At 36.3% G+C, this 15,118-nt stretch overlaps 1 protein-coding gene across 3 annotated transcripts in view; it reads right to left on the bottom strand.

Moving 5' to 3' along the window:
* The window catches only part of C10H15orf41 (chromosome 10 C15orf41 homolog), a 236,805-nt gene that overhangs the window by 170,046 nt on the left and 51,641 nt on the right, over positions 1-15,118 (bottom strand). For all 3 annotated transcript variants that reach the window (XM_027553483.1, XM_027553482.1, XM_027553481.1), the window contains exons 2-5: positions 10,895-10,940; positions 9,940-10,004; positions 3,665-3,725; positions 274-346 (exon numbers count right to left, since the gene is read on the bottom strand). In XM_027553483.1, coding sequence (XP_027409284.1) covers positions 274-346; positions 3,665-3,725; positions 9,940-10,004; positions 10,895-10,940 — 245 coding nt within the window. The remainder of the gene's footprint in view (positions 1-273; positions 347-3,664; positions 3,726-9,939; positions 10,005-10,894; positions 10,941-15,118) is intronic.

Raw genomic sequence — 15,118 nt, 5'->3', positions numbered from 1 at the left:
GTATATGAAAGATGAATCAATTTTTGACTTTGATACACATTGTCTATTTTGCTGAATGGAGAGTGAATGTCGAATTTAGACAAAGAAGAAAACATTATTCTGAAGAGTATTTAAGTTGTGGGTGGTCCTTTATATTGCATTTAATTGTCATTAACTGTTCATGATAGCTGTTTTGGAATCTGGCTCTCATTAAGTGACTTGAAATGCTGTGTAAATTATTTTAAATTGGGGGGCAGGGATGAAAAGAGTACCATTAGAAAAAAGGTAACTCACGTGGAGCTTCCTCATGCTTCTGTAGAAACCTTTCCAGGATAATCCGAGCCATTAATGAGGGTGCATAGTCCACCTAAAAAAGAAATAGAAAATTGAATGTCAAGTTGTGCAGGCTGTTGATATTCCAATATTTTGTCAACACTGAAGATTAAGTCAGTTTTAATCAACCACAACAAGCATCATTCATTAAAATCTTTCCTTCTCTTGATGACTTCTCTCCTAATAACATTATAGCAAGTATATGATCTATGCTGTTGAAAAGAATAAACAGGTCAAATTATTCAATATAGTACTGGAGAAAAAGAATGGAATTTGAAATTAGTACATATTCATCTAAAACAGTGTAATGGGCTTTTTTCACCACTCCTCTCTTTTTTCTATTGGTAGGTCAATACTACTTTTCTATTCTAGCTATCCTTCTTTCTTTTCAACTATCAATATGTACATTGTTTTGAATGTAATTTCAAGTAAATATCTGTTTTGTTAGTGGCTGTTTTCAGAAACTAAATTAAATGTCCTTAGCCATTGAAAACATGGATTTTACTCATTTTACTTTATAAAGACAAAGACAGCTGAAATTTCAGTCAAGTTCTTATATATAAAATATCTTGATGATAGGAGAAAATAGCTAGACTGTAGAGATATTAATAATAAGAAACAACAATATAATACTTGTACTGTAAGCTCACCATTCTTAAGTTTATCTGAAATGTTACTTAGCTAATATAGAAGCCAGGGAGGTAACTTTTCTATAAGGCTCAAACAAAAACCAGGGGATACTAAATCCAACAGTCATTTTTATTAAAAATGCATCTACTCTTTTGGAAACCTACTGTGGTTTTTTTAGTTCACAGATCCCTTATTAACCATTGTTTTAATTTCACCAGAAAATAGGCCTGTGTTTTTCCAGAATAGTAATGCTCCCCCCAAGTAAGTCTTTTCATCTTAGGTGTTAAGATAGCAAGTGTTATCTCATATATTATCACAATGATATTTTTTCCTGACAGGCTTTCAAGTCCCATATTCATACCAAAATTTTATCTTGATTTAGTAACTAGACAAAAAGGCTGCCTTCATTTGTATGAACAGTTTTTTCAAATATGTATGTACTTGGATGCCCTTAAATTCCCCAAGTAGAAAGAAATGCTTTCCACGAAGCTGCTTATTCCTAGTAACCCACATCAGAGCTGACACATGAAAAATGGTGAAATTACTGAAGGTAGTCCAGCCTGAATAAGGACTACCTTATTAGTTCAGGTACTTGCATCTCCCTAATTTTCATATTAATCATGTGTCCATCTTTCTCTGAAATAGGGCCATCATGCTTCATGTCAGAATTTAGCATGTAAGTAAAATTCATAGCGCTTCAAATCTCACTTGAAAATATTTGTGTGGAGAGAACAGAATGACTGATCTTATTATTACTAACAAAGTCAGATTTTCTCAAATGTTCATTTTTAGCCTTGAAATAGGAAAATCAGTATTAAGACATTTATAAAATCAATGATGACCACATAGAGTCCTTGCCTTCCAAATCAACAATAATACAGTGCTCTTACTTAAGAGAGTTGCCGCACACTGTAATGTACCAATGTTATCTATTTCTCATCAATTTTTACAGTTTCTACTGATTAAATATATATTGACTCATAAACTATTACCATCGCATCAATTGTCACCAGATGCAAGCATATGTCATTTAAAGGTATTAACTATCATATAAAAATGGCAGCTTGGTTGTTTGGAAGGCCTAATCCAGTACCAGTCATTCCCCAATTTTCCTAATGCATTAGCAATCTCTCAGAAAATGCTATCATTTCTGTACTAATCTGCAGCCAAAGGAGAGGAAACATCTTTAAACAGTGATTTATTTCCTTTGGTTAAACATTGCTATACATTCATGGTAAATAACAGATTTATTGATATGGAGAAAATGTGTCAGTGGGTTAAAATTTTCCATATTACTAGAAGATGGAAGTTAAGGTCAGCTAAATAAGCTAAGCTCAACAGAAATATCCATTAAAAATTCAAATGAATACAAATTGCTACTATATAAAACTTATGCCATCAATATCATCATCTATAAAAATGACTATCACTTTTGCATCACACTCCTTCTAGATGCTGTATCAGGAATGCTTTTTTTTCATAAAGAACACTCTTTTTTTTTTTATAAAGGGCCACATCACTAAAGTCTGAATGAGTTGTACCTCAAATATTTTAAGTTGCTAACAGAATCGACTCAAGTCTGGAGACATTTAAAAACTACCTTGCTCTAGAAATTAAAAAAAAGAATAAAAAACATGCTTTGCTAGGAGGAGGAGAGACATCTATTCTATATGTTAACTATCCTATCCGATTGTGTAGACACTGCCTAGACTATTAAAACCTGCTAGAAACTGATAGGCAATTGTTCAATGGCTGACTGGTGGCACACAGCAGACAGAAGCTATGAGAGAAGCCATCCTTACATGGAGCACTTGCTGCTACTGCAACAGTTAATGCTCACAGTACCGAGTCATCTTTAATGCAAACACATTTTCTGCCTTGCTTCTATGTTTTCTATTATAATGCAACATGAAAACAGTGTACATTTCATTCCATCCCTATGAGGTTTGCATAAGCAGTTCCAAGTCAGACTAAATATTGTATTGCTCTTATTACGGTGGATAAATATTTTAAAGTTTAGGAATTAAATATTTTATTTTTTCAGTATGCTCTCTGCAACTATTAAGAACTTTTTACAGCTTCTTCATTCATGGGAAGTCTTTAGGGTTTCCTTTTTAAATGTAAGACTATTATTTGTTTCCCCAAACAGAAGCAGATAAGAGTTAACAAATAAGTTCAATAAATCACTTCGTCCTTAGTGTTAATAAGAACAGTATGCTTCTCCATATAAAGAAAGACTTCTAGAAGGCATGTATCTTTTAATATAATAAAAGTTTGCTAACAACAAAAATGAGTCAAGTAAATGTTACATCTTTAGGTATACAATCTCTCTCCTCATTTTTGTAACAGCATGGGTTGTCTTGCCATACATCTCTGTACTTGACACAGGTATTATTTCTCACACTAAATTAAGACAACACATCTAAAGAAGAGCATGTCCTGAGCTGTTTGGTTGAAATTTCCCACAAAATAAGAGATCAAGAAGCTGTTTACTCATTTATTTTAAAAGAAACAGACTAATTAAGTTAACTGATTTATTAATACATGAAGCTCTCGGTCCAATTATTAAAAGTACAAAGAGACCAGGGAACAATTTAAATGTCTACTATACCTCAAAATCTTTTTTTTTTTTTAAGGTTAATTATAATTCTAAGCAGAGCCACTCTACACAGGCCCCTTAGGTTTTATGTAGGTTTAAATAAAATAACAACAATAACATTACCTCATTGGCTAGCTCCAGGAGCACTGGGGCAGCTCCATTTTTCCTCACTCCATTCAGATACCTAGATAAGACAAAGCCAAGAGGTAAGGCAGTGACAAGAAAAGGCCAGCATGGACTTGTCAGCATCCCCTGTGTGTACATGTTTTTTCTGGGCAAATGCCACACTCAGCTCTAGTTCAAGTACGCTGTCATGGGAAAGCACTGAAGGGAAAAGAATAACAAAAACAGCTCACCTCAAAACCACTGTTCACCTCAAAACCACTGGCCACTAACTAAGCGAAGTCGGGGGCAGGAGGTCTGAGCATAGTCATCTTCCTTGTTTTTTCCTCCTAACGTGTAAGGTGAATACAGAGGTGATTTTGAAAAGAACTAACCCTATTACCCTGGCATTATCTATGCCATAACCATTTCATGGGAAGGAAATAAGTTTACTCGTGAAAAAAGTATCCATGCAAGCATATCATCTTTTGATTTACTTTTAGTTCATAGGGTTGGTTGGCACCTGATTAGGGAAAAAGAATGGAACAGACTTTTCATCAGTGGGTCACCAACCCTTTAACAGGCAACACAAGCCATCATCTTATCTGCTCTAGATTTCTGTCATTACCTCTAGCTCTCCTCGTCCCCTAACGCTACGAAAACAAAACAAAACAAAAAACAAAAAAGTCCCCAAATTCATCCCAGACGTGGATGCCAGAGTGATTTTTTTAGGACAAAAATTTGAACGTATCATTCTCCTTCTTAAAACATTTCAAAAGCCCCACACAAAAATCTCAAAATTAAATTATAATCACTTAAAAATTCTTGTAAGGTTCTTTGTAATCTGGTTCCTACCTACTCTCTTCAGCCAGCCTCGTCTCTAGCCACTGTTTGCCACTCTGACCTTTCACCTGGATAACTCAGAATCCACCTTGCACATCACCTTTTTCATCCACCATAACCAGGACTATGTGAAGTGTCCCTCAAAGTGCAATCGAGGAGCACCCTGTTCCTCTCTCCATCACTTAGCCCAGAACGCTCTATCTGCTGAGTTACTCGTCCACCTCAGACACATCCCAACTGTAAGGCTGAAAGCCTCATGAGGGTAGAACACTTTCATTTTATTCAGTTTACTATGTGTAGCACAGTTCTTGGCTTATAATAGGTAATTATATTGCAATACATATTTTTCTTTAATAAATGAGTAATTAATTAAAAACATTTTAGACAAGAAAATAGAATTAAGTATGAACATTTTCTCTACAGTGTACTGTTTGATTGAATAAATTAATAACATTTGTTCGATAGTAAAAATCAATGTCAACAGATGAGGTCTTCTTTGTAACTGCCAGGAGAAAATACTAAATTAAATTATACTATTTTACATGTATGTTTATAAAGATGTATAATTTCCAATAAACAAAGTGGAATAAAGTCAAATTATTTAAGGTGGGTAAAAATCTCAGGATCATTACAACTTCAAAGTAATTCTAATAAATCCATTTTCATCTGTTGGCTCTTCCTTAGAAAAATTGTTTAGGAGTCTAACTGGGAAATAAGTACTTTCATTTCATCAAGATCAAAGGAAAAACAAAACAAAAATAAAAACTAACAAGGCAAGTGTGGTTGAGAGAAAGATCCTTGGGAAGTAGGTCAGCTAAGACCTTCACAATCAACTTACAGAATTTCCATTGCACTGATAGGCCTGCTCAAGAAACAACCAATCAGTTCCATCAAATTAGAGCAACTAACCAGATGCTTAACTAATCCATTAAGCATTCTGATTCTGGGTCAGGGTATTTAAACCTATAATAGGATATCTTTACAACTCTCCACTTAACATTCACTTATCCCATAAACATTTTGAGAGCTGACTAGTTGTCAGACCTTATTCCAGGTTCTGAAGAAGCAGCAGGGAGCAAAACTTTAGCTCCTACCATCACAGACATTATACTGCATGGAAAGACAGAGAAACAAATATATAGAATAATGACATATGCTACAATATAAGTTGGGTTTCCCTGGTAGCTCAGATGGTAAAGAATCTGCCTGTGATGCAGGGGATGCAAATTTGATACCTGGGTTGGAAAGATTCCCCTGGAGAAAGGAATGGCAACCCACTCCAGCATTCTTGCCTGGAGAATTCCATGGACAGAGGAACCTGGCAGGCTAGTCTATGGGGTTGCCAAGAGTTGGACATGACTGACTAACACTCTCACAATATAAATTAGATGGGCTGGTCAGGAAGTCACTCTCTAAGGAAGTGACACTGAAGTAGAAACAGACAAAAAGGAAAGCAGCAAGCCATCAGAGGAAGGATATTCCCAACAAGAGAACAGTAGGTGCAAATGTCAGGAACGGGCCTGGGCTATCTGAGGGCCAGGAAAGGCTCTACTGCCACCAGAGCAGAACCTCTTCTCAGAGGTTGATCTGGAAAGAATCAAAGAGGACAGCTAGATCCCAGTTCATGTGGCCTGTGCCAGAAAACTGTCATCTTGAATCCAAATTATATGGCTTTACATAAATGCTGCATCAATCACTATCCTGGTAATAACCAATAGGATACTTCCATTAAGTTTCAAGAAACAGGAGCTGGTCAAACAACAATAGATGACACAGACTAAATGTCATCCTTCAGTTTGCCACAGGAGGACTAACAAATGTGTAACTTGTAGGTGAAACCATCCTTAAAAGACCTTCACAGAAGGTCCATTTTATGACTTTTTTTTAGTGTGAAAGAGCTGTTAGCATCTAAGATTAAAAACAATATGTACTGATTTTAAACATAAAGCAGAATTATCTAATCTTTAATATTTGTATAACAACTATTATGGGAAAACTTCAAAAACTACCAAAATTCTTCACTAAGCTTACATCTGAACACCACCTTTGTTGATCCCATATCGAAAAATCTCTGGAACCCATCTCCATGTCTGCAGCTATTTTCCCAGAGAACAAAGTAGCTGAGGACAGGTACTTGTGGTTCTTATACGTGGTTCCTAGCACAGTAGATGGGACACATTGAGTGCAAAGAAAACAGAGCTAATTAAACAAAAAAGTGGTTCAAATTTTCAGAAACTATTTGTATCATTTGATGTCAATATCGTATTTGAACTAACCTTTTTCCCCATGTGAACACCTGAATAAAATCTAATTGGTCTGATTCTTCAAAGCTAATAAAGGTGGCCCCTCGGACAGTATGAGTTGAGAGAAGGGAGGTGATGAGAGACAATGTTTCTTCTAAACTTTGCTACTGATGAGGATAAATGCAAATCTGACCAAGTTGTGAGTGTGTGTGTGTATGTATACACCCACACGTGTGTATAAGCCCGTGTGCACCGATCTAGAGAAATCTAAATAAATTTTACCAAGTATGTTTCCTGTTTAGAACTAAAATACCATCATACAGTGGGAAAGAATAGAAGGCTGTTTTCAATGTGAACACTCAAGCTGTGTCTATACACGGACAACATGAAGAACTGAGGATATTTCCTCAGTAATTCAAAGGGAAAATATTTTCTACTGGTGTCTGGATAATTTGAAATTTCAGTTGACCACAATGGAATCACACTGTGGACTATATGGTCTTAAATACAGACTTCAAATTCTGAATTGAGATCATCTCAATACTAGCAAGAATACAGAGACACAGGAATTCTCTGATGCTGCTAGTGGAAATGAAACCATTACAACCTTTCTAGGCTGTAATTACATTATTTCTAGTTTGTACTACATTACAATAAAATCTTATGTTTTCATTATTTGCACCAGTAATTCCATCTACAGAAATATTGAGAAACTAATCCAAAATGCAAAGACTTAAGCACCATAATATTTATCAAAGCATTATTTATATCAGAAAAGTGGAAACATATATGTGCGACAGAAGAATGTTTCAATGAACTTTGAAACCTTCAGATGATGATGTATCAAAATGTTTACAAAAAGCTTTCTTCAAAACAATACTATGTTATACACACTTTTCCAAGTATAAAGTTCAGAATTCACAGCTGCATATATAGTATGACCTCATCTACGTAAAAATGGATTGACAGAAGCCCGAGAAGAAAAATACGAGTGGTTATCTATGGATGCCACAATTACAGGCAATTCATTCATTTCTTTTTTATACCATTACACATATGCTTAATTTTCACAATAGGCAAGTATTACTTTTATTAAAAAAAAATAAGTTGGTAAGATTGTCAAACTGCTTAAGCGTGTTTTGATATAATTTTGCCTTTATGTTAATCAGCTAGAAAACAAACATCTTTTGGGGCCAATTTACCACACAGAATACAGAGACATTCAACCTGCACATTTAGAAGAAGAGGCCCATGAGGTCAAACCATCTGAAAAGTAACAACAAAGCCTGTCTCCAAGCACAAGGTGTGGGGCAAAAAGTAAGGAAGTAGGGTAATAAAGTAAGAAACGAGTCAGACTGCTTTCCTATTAGTCTGTCCATTACAGCCTAACTTCAAGTTTTTTTCAAACATTGTGACTCCACAAAATTGAGATTCTTGTATTTAACTAAATTTAAAGAAACACAAATATGTTTCTGCATTTTCATTATTACCCACTCAACTGTTCCTTGAGTAACCATACTTAAAGGAAAGATTTTTGTTTCTGGTCTAAACTATCCAGATGACTCAATAAAGCATGTTCATACTTTAGAAATCAAATATACTCTTTAGTGAACCTAACTTTTTTTAAAGTAGTATTTAGAGATCTTAGGAATCATCTAATTAAAATAGACTTTATACAATGAAAAAAAAAAAAGATTATTAGAGGGCAGCCCCATGGCCTATTAGCAGATCTCCAAATTTTTAGAAAATGCTCTGTTCTCCTTTGTTGATGTTAACAGGGCCTTAAAGTCTGGATATAGAACCATACTTTTATATGAAAGCCTAAGACTATTAAGTTTTATATAAGAATATACTTTTTGACACATGAACCACTTTTCAGTCTTTCTGTGGAGGGTCTGTTTGCCAAAGCAGTTGCTGGTTTCATGGCATTTTATGGGCCGTTCTCAATTTTATATGTATGATTTAGGTGATGAGTTTAATTTAGATGTTAATTTCACGGAGGAGATTATGACTTTTGAATAAGTCAATTCAAACTTTATAAACACTTCTTGGAGAGTAATTCTCCGAGACATAAAAGTGTCTGTGTGTGTTGGGGGGTAGGGGGTGGCCTGCAGGTATGGTGTGTATGCATGTATATTTCTTTAACAGACATTTCCACTCAAAACAGAACGTATCTTTACCGCATTTGGCATAGTGAATACTTTTTTCAAAGCCTAACTTGAATAACTTTTCAACAAACATTTCTCAATTCTTTAAAAATATGACTTTACAGAAACACAATTCTAATATTTTATCTGTATATTCACTTAATTCATAGAATTTTCATGCATAAAAATCATTCATCTAAAGTCAGTGGTATCATTCTCACCATAGAAAGACTGCTCTGTCAATCTTAAGTATAATAATTTTAGATTATATTTCAAACAGTTTTCCTTTCCAATATGTCCCTAAAATACTTCAGAAAGCAACCAACAATTTCTAATTCAAACCATTATTATTTACCATTATAAGTTATTCACTCATATTACAAAGATAAGTTTAAAAAAAATTTTTTTTTAAAAAGGAGCTATTTTAAACACTCTTTTTGTTTCAGAACAAGAAAGGTTGGGAACTATAATAAATTAGGCTGAATTAAAAGATTTCCTTTTAAAATATAAACCCCTCTTAAAATCTGACAGTTGTACATTATTATATATCTCCATTTGTCCTCACTTGATATATACTTTTTTTTGCATTTCTAAAATGGCTAACCAATACCTACCATGCAAAATACAACTGGACCAAAATTCAACCTTACTTTCTAATATATTTTTCAACTTACTGATTTACATGAGAAATAAAAATTGGCTTGAGAACGTTCACATATACACATAGATATACGTATGCATGAACATATGCATCTATGAAAGATATGCACTTACAGTATATTTCAAGCATCCAACGGGGATTTTCTAATATTGTAACTTGTTTCTTACATACTAAAGATTTCACACACATGTAAATTAAGATAGTCTCACCATATTCTTTAAATCTACACAACATAGTATTTGAGAAATTTTAAAAATATACTTTAAGTCTTAAATAACTGACTTAAAACAAAACGTCTTGGAATGTTACATAGAAAATCAATTTATTAACTTAATTTATTCATAATTATTATTACAATTAATAGGTATTATGATACCCTCTAGTGGGGCAGGCAGGTCATACCTCTGGTAATAACTTTCAATCGCTTCTGAAGTATGATGTTTGGCATGTGTTCTCTTAATATGTTTCTGAAACAAAATAAAAAAGATCTTTATGTTGTGTCACAGATCAGGTTCAAGAACAAAAATGACATATTTCTTGATCCCCACGTCTAACAAAAAGGGCAAACCGAATAGTAGTTTGGGGATTTGGGTGGCAGCGGATATTTTTTCCCTTCTACTCTATGAACCTATGCATTTAAATCTCTATTGCATGGCTGGGATGTCTCCAGTCTGTACCGCAAGGTACAGTATATATGTAAAAGCCAACAGGGTCATAGTAATTGAATCTAAATAAGTTTGCTTAGGGTTGTAGAGGGCAGAGAAAAACTTGTTCCCTCTTTCAACCTTTGTATTAATTTTCCCTCAATTCAATTCCATCTAAGTCCTCTGCAGTCTAGTTTTACAATCCAATTGCCATTTTTAACCAGGAAGAACATTGCTTAAAAACAACTTATTTGAAAACTACAAAAAGTAATTCCGTAGAGACTTGCCACTTGACTGACACCTGTCATCTCATGATAAATGACTCCATTTTCTGCCTCTCTTGCCTTCTGCCACTCCAGCAATGGTCATTTATCATCATCTCTGTCAGCAATGGAAAGCGGCACTGACAGTGCAAGTCAGCAAACATTTAGCACATGGAACCACGCAACACGGGGAAATTATTATTGTCAGAATAATAATGGTTTAGCATAATTTATTACAGGTCCACCAAATAAGCAAAGGCTAGATGTTATTAGACAGATGGATGGGTAGGCTTGGCAGGCCTCCACTGAGACGCAGGCGGTGCTTGATGTGGAAAGGAGAACATCCTCCAACCCAATCAGAGAGCTGGCAGTTCAATTACAAAGAAATAAAGGGACATTCATCATTCAATTAGGCACCTGTCAACCCTCACAAAGGAGAAAACTTCTAACCTGGTACTCCTGGGAGAAGATGCTCAGCAGAGTGGCCTGCGATTGACTGGAACAAATAAAAGAAGGACAAAGTTAATTACTGGAGTGCACGGCAAAGAAACAAAAGAGAAAGGAGCTTCAAAGGTAGGCCTGCTGCCCTGTAATCTAACAGAACATGAAAACAAGTGTGGAAAAGTTGTTCCAGATGAACACCTCAAACAAAGGCTTCCTGCTGCTAGGTCAAGGAGAGGGAGAAAGGGAAAGGGGGAAATACGGACCATCTCAAAGCAAACTATCATATGATTTGGATTTTCTTAAACTTCAGAATGACTGTAAATCATGTCTGTAGCATGCAGGTATGTTGAAAAGGGACCCAAGGTGGCAAGGTTTATTCCCACTGATAAATGATAAGAGTTAAATCCCATAAACAGTAGAAAACATGCAATTGATTCACTGGCAACATTCTGAAATTTATTTTGTTAGCAGGCAGGTGTCCTGTAGCTCTCTTCTGTAGCTCTCTCAGATTCAACGGGGGAGAAAACGTTGCGCTTTGCTAGAAGTAGTGCACAGAGACCACTGGAACATTCCCACTGACACGGGCCTGCTTTGAATAGAGAAGCCTTCACAGCAGGAAGCGGGGTCCTTGAGGACATGGCTCCCTAAGACTGCCATAAGCCTTATTCATCTAAGACTCCACACAATCTCAAACACCTGGCAGTGAAGCAACCTGGAAAACATTCTCTCTAAGTGGAGATTTTCCTCTCACAATTGTTAACATTTAGAAATGGAACAGATTTTTTTTTCCTTGTCTAAAAAGCAATCAATAGCCCACTGCTATTCTTTCTGATTGCCCTCTGTAGATAGAGTTGCCTTAACATATGTTGAAAATGATTAGTTATTTCTGATATATTTTCCTACTAGAAGGTATCCAAACAAATTACAGTGCTAATAATTCAACTTTTATAGTACACCAAAGCACAGTGAATAATTAAAGTTCTTCTATTCATGAATGAAACTGCTTAAGCTCATCACAGGTAGTTTAGAGAGTATGAAATAAACACAATGACACTGTATTTCTTTACTCACTGTCAATATTTTCATCTCTTGCATATCATTATAGATTGGGTTTCTAACCCCTTTCCACTCTTATTGGCTTACAATAGAATATGTTTTTTTTTTAAAAAATGCCATAAATGTTTATCAAGGAAAATCAATAATTACTTAAGGACTGTTTTGATAACTCCAAAAGTACTGAGAAATGATTGAATAAAATTATAAATTCATTATAGTCCAATTTTTTTCAATGTCTCTTTAAAAATGGAAGCCACCTTTGAAAGAGCCAGTTTGCTGTATAAAATCTTCCTAGTGTGTTTGGCTTGCTTGAGCATCACAGGCAAATCACAGACCCTAGTAGGGCTGTTGACAACCATCTCATGAAAAAAATAAAAAGGTGAAATTAAGCCCAAATCTTTATAAATGACTGAATAAGTCACTATGTTAGGTATTTATGTACAATAAATAGAGCGCTCCTCATTGCACAGCAAACTATATTTATCTTAACCAATTAATGGAGGGCAAAATGTCAGTGTCTCTGTGTCAAACAATATGATGGATATAAATGTGCATGTAACAGGCGAGTCAGGCACCAACGACTAAGAAGGAAGAAACTAAACTGAATAAGACAAAAATATAATTGTAGATGCTCAGAAAGGGAAGACTAACAGACAGCTGGAGGAATAAGCCCAGGAATAAACAATTCAAAGTGAGAAGGTCATCAAGAGTTGAAAGCACCATCCAAGCTGAGGGCAAGATAATGTCTTCAACCAGGAAACCATCTTCAAATAGCTTGTAATTCAATTCATCTAAAGTCATGCACATAGCCTACGAAGCAATGCATTTTCTCAGTGGCCAAGAGGGTTAGTTACAGTATAAATTCAACATTCCCGCGGTTCATTTCACAAAGAATATGGTTTTTAGCTAAGAAGAAAGAGAAGAGATGGTTCCGTGAACTGAAAGGCTTATCTTGAATATCACAGTCAGTTCCATCAGTAGTCTTCATTGAGCATCCAGTGTCCTGAGGTCATGTGTATGGGAAAACATGCCTCCAAAATGAAACATTTAAAGTGGACAGGAACTGATTTAGAGGAAACTTTCCACATATACATGCAAAAAAAGTAAAAAGTAAAATATTATCAAGCACTCACATATTTTTTAGGAATTAAGTGAAGTAAACCATACCCTGACTTCATATATTTCAAGACTGTATTGGCTTTGGAACATATACATGCCACTTAGGATATAAGTGGTTTCAATTTACATATTAAAAAATATAATCACTTAATTTGCATACATGCCCAAGATGGATTATGAAGTCTCTTCAAAGATAATTTTGTCTATTTTTTCCCCATACTATGCTCCCAGATTAAGCGCCTCATCCTGCAGGTGTCTGAAAAGAGAAGAGCGCTGAGTGGACTCCTACACAGGCTCTCTGTAAAACCTTGTCTGAGGTGTGTGACAAATGGCTTATGGAGCAGCAGAAGTCATACTGCAGCAATGGGGAAAAAGGACAAAGTCAACACACCGAGGACGATGCAACAGAAGATGGAAAGACCTTGGGCCCTTGAGGACACTGCTGAGCTGCTCAAGACCATAGAGTGAAGTGACTGCCTTCCACACTTCTTTTGAGTAATAACACGTCTTGTTTTGAAGGAAGGAAGGAGGGGAGGGAGGGAGGCAGAAGGGAGGTGGAAGGGAAAGAAGGAAGGCAGGCAAGAGAGGGGAGGGGAGGGAGGGAGGGAAGGTTTTTATTTCCTATGTGCCCAGGGAGCAGGAGACATGATGGAAGAAGGGCATGGCGACAGGCTGCTCCATCATGATGGCACCTGCCCAGGATGCAGTACTCAGGAAGGACTGTCCATTTTTACACTCTGTAATTCTCTTCCTAACTGGCAGCTACTGTACTGGGCTTCCTTAAAATTGTTCCTCTGTCACTGTGTCACTAAACTGAGGTGCCCAGAGATCATAAATTGCTGTGTGTGAGTGACTTTTCCACACAGAATTTAAACACTGGCGGGGTATTGTTTACCCTCATTTTATACTGCATTTTAGACTTCAAATGCCAGGTACTTAACGGGCAATAAACCAGGGCCCCATATTGTATTTAACTCCAGACCCATCCAGCTAAGATGCTCAGTAACCTGAAGGACATTAAAGAAAATGACATAGGGGGGTTGAATGGAAGTTTTGACAATCCCAGGTAGACTTAAAGCAAGCAGAACTTTAAGGAACACGATATTACACATTATAAATTCTTCCTTTTCTCAAGTGCCTAACCCTCAAAAAAGACCATAAAAAAAGAAATGTTTTTATTTAACTTTCAAGCTCCTTTTGCTCTAGAACCTAGGATGCGTCAGTGTCTCTAATAGGCTTGAAATCCTCTAAACAAGATCAATGTTATTTCTGGAACTCAGGAAGCGGTAAATCAAACTAAGGATGATAAAGTAAGATATTCCAATAGAGCCTTAGGCTTGCAGGCCTCACAAGGTACAATACAACCTTTCTAAACCCGTGAAAGAATACAACTAAAACACTGGCTCTGTGTGGTCAGTGACTTAGTACTAGTCAAGGAAGCTTTTCCATAAAAGCAATGCCCTACCCTCAGTCACCGGCTTCCCTGGTGGCTCAGTGGTAAAGAATCCTCCCGCCAGTGCAGGGGACACAGGTTTGATCCCTGAGTTGGGAAGATACCCTAGAGAGGGAAATGGCAACCCACTCCAGCAGTCTTGCCTGAGAAATCCCATGGACAGAGGAGCTTGGCGGGCTATAGTCCATGGGGTCTCAAAAAAAGAGTCGGACATGACTTAGTGACTAAACAACAACACACTTATGTTTTATGTTAGTTACCTCAGTTGTGTCCAGTTCTTCGTGAACCCATGGACTGTGGCCCACCAAGGCTCCTCTGTCCATGGAATTCTTTAGGCAAGAATACTGGAGTGGGTTGCCATTCCCTTCTCCAGGGGATCTTCCTGACCCAAGAATTGAACGTGGATCTCCTGCACCACAGGCAGATCTTTACCATCTGATCCACCAGAGAAGCCCACTTATATTTTGTATATATGAAAAAAGTAGTTACTGTTCCAGGCACTTAACTAATTTTGCTAGTAGGTTAATGTAACTGCTAAGTCGTTTCAGTCATGTACGACTCTGTGCGACCCCATAGACGGCAGCCCACCAGGCTCCCCCGTC

Source organism: Bos indicus x Bos taurus, chromosome 10 (genome assembly GCF_003369695.1).
Source record: "Bos indicus x Bos taurus breed Angus x Brahman F1 hybrid chromosome 10, Bos_hybrid_MaternalHap_v2.0, whole genome shotgun sequence".
NCBI lineage: Eukaryota > Metazoa > Chordata > Mammalia > Artiodactyla > Bovidae > Bos > Bos indicus x Bos taurus.
This window is presented reverse-complemented; position numbering and strand designations above follow the sequence as displayed.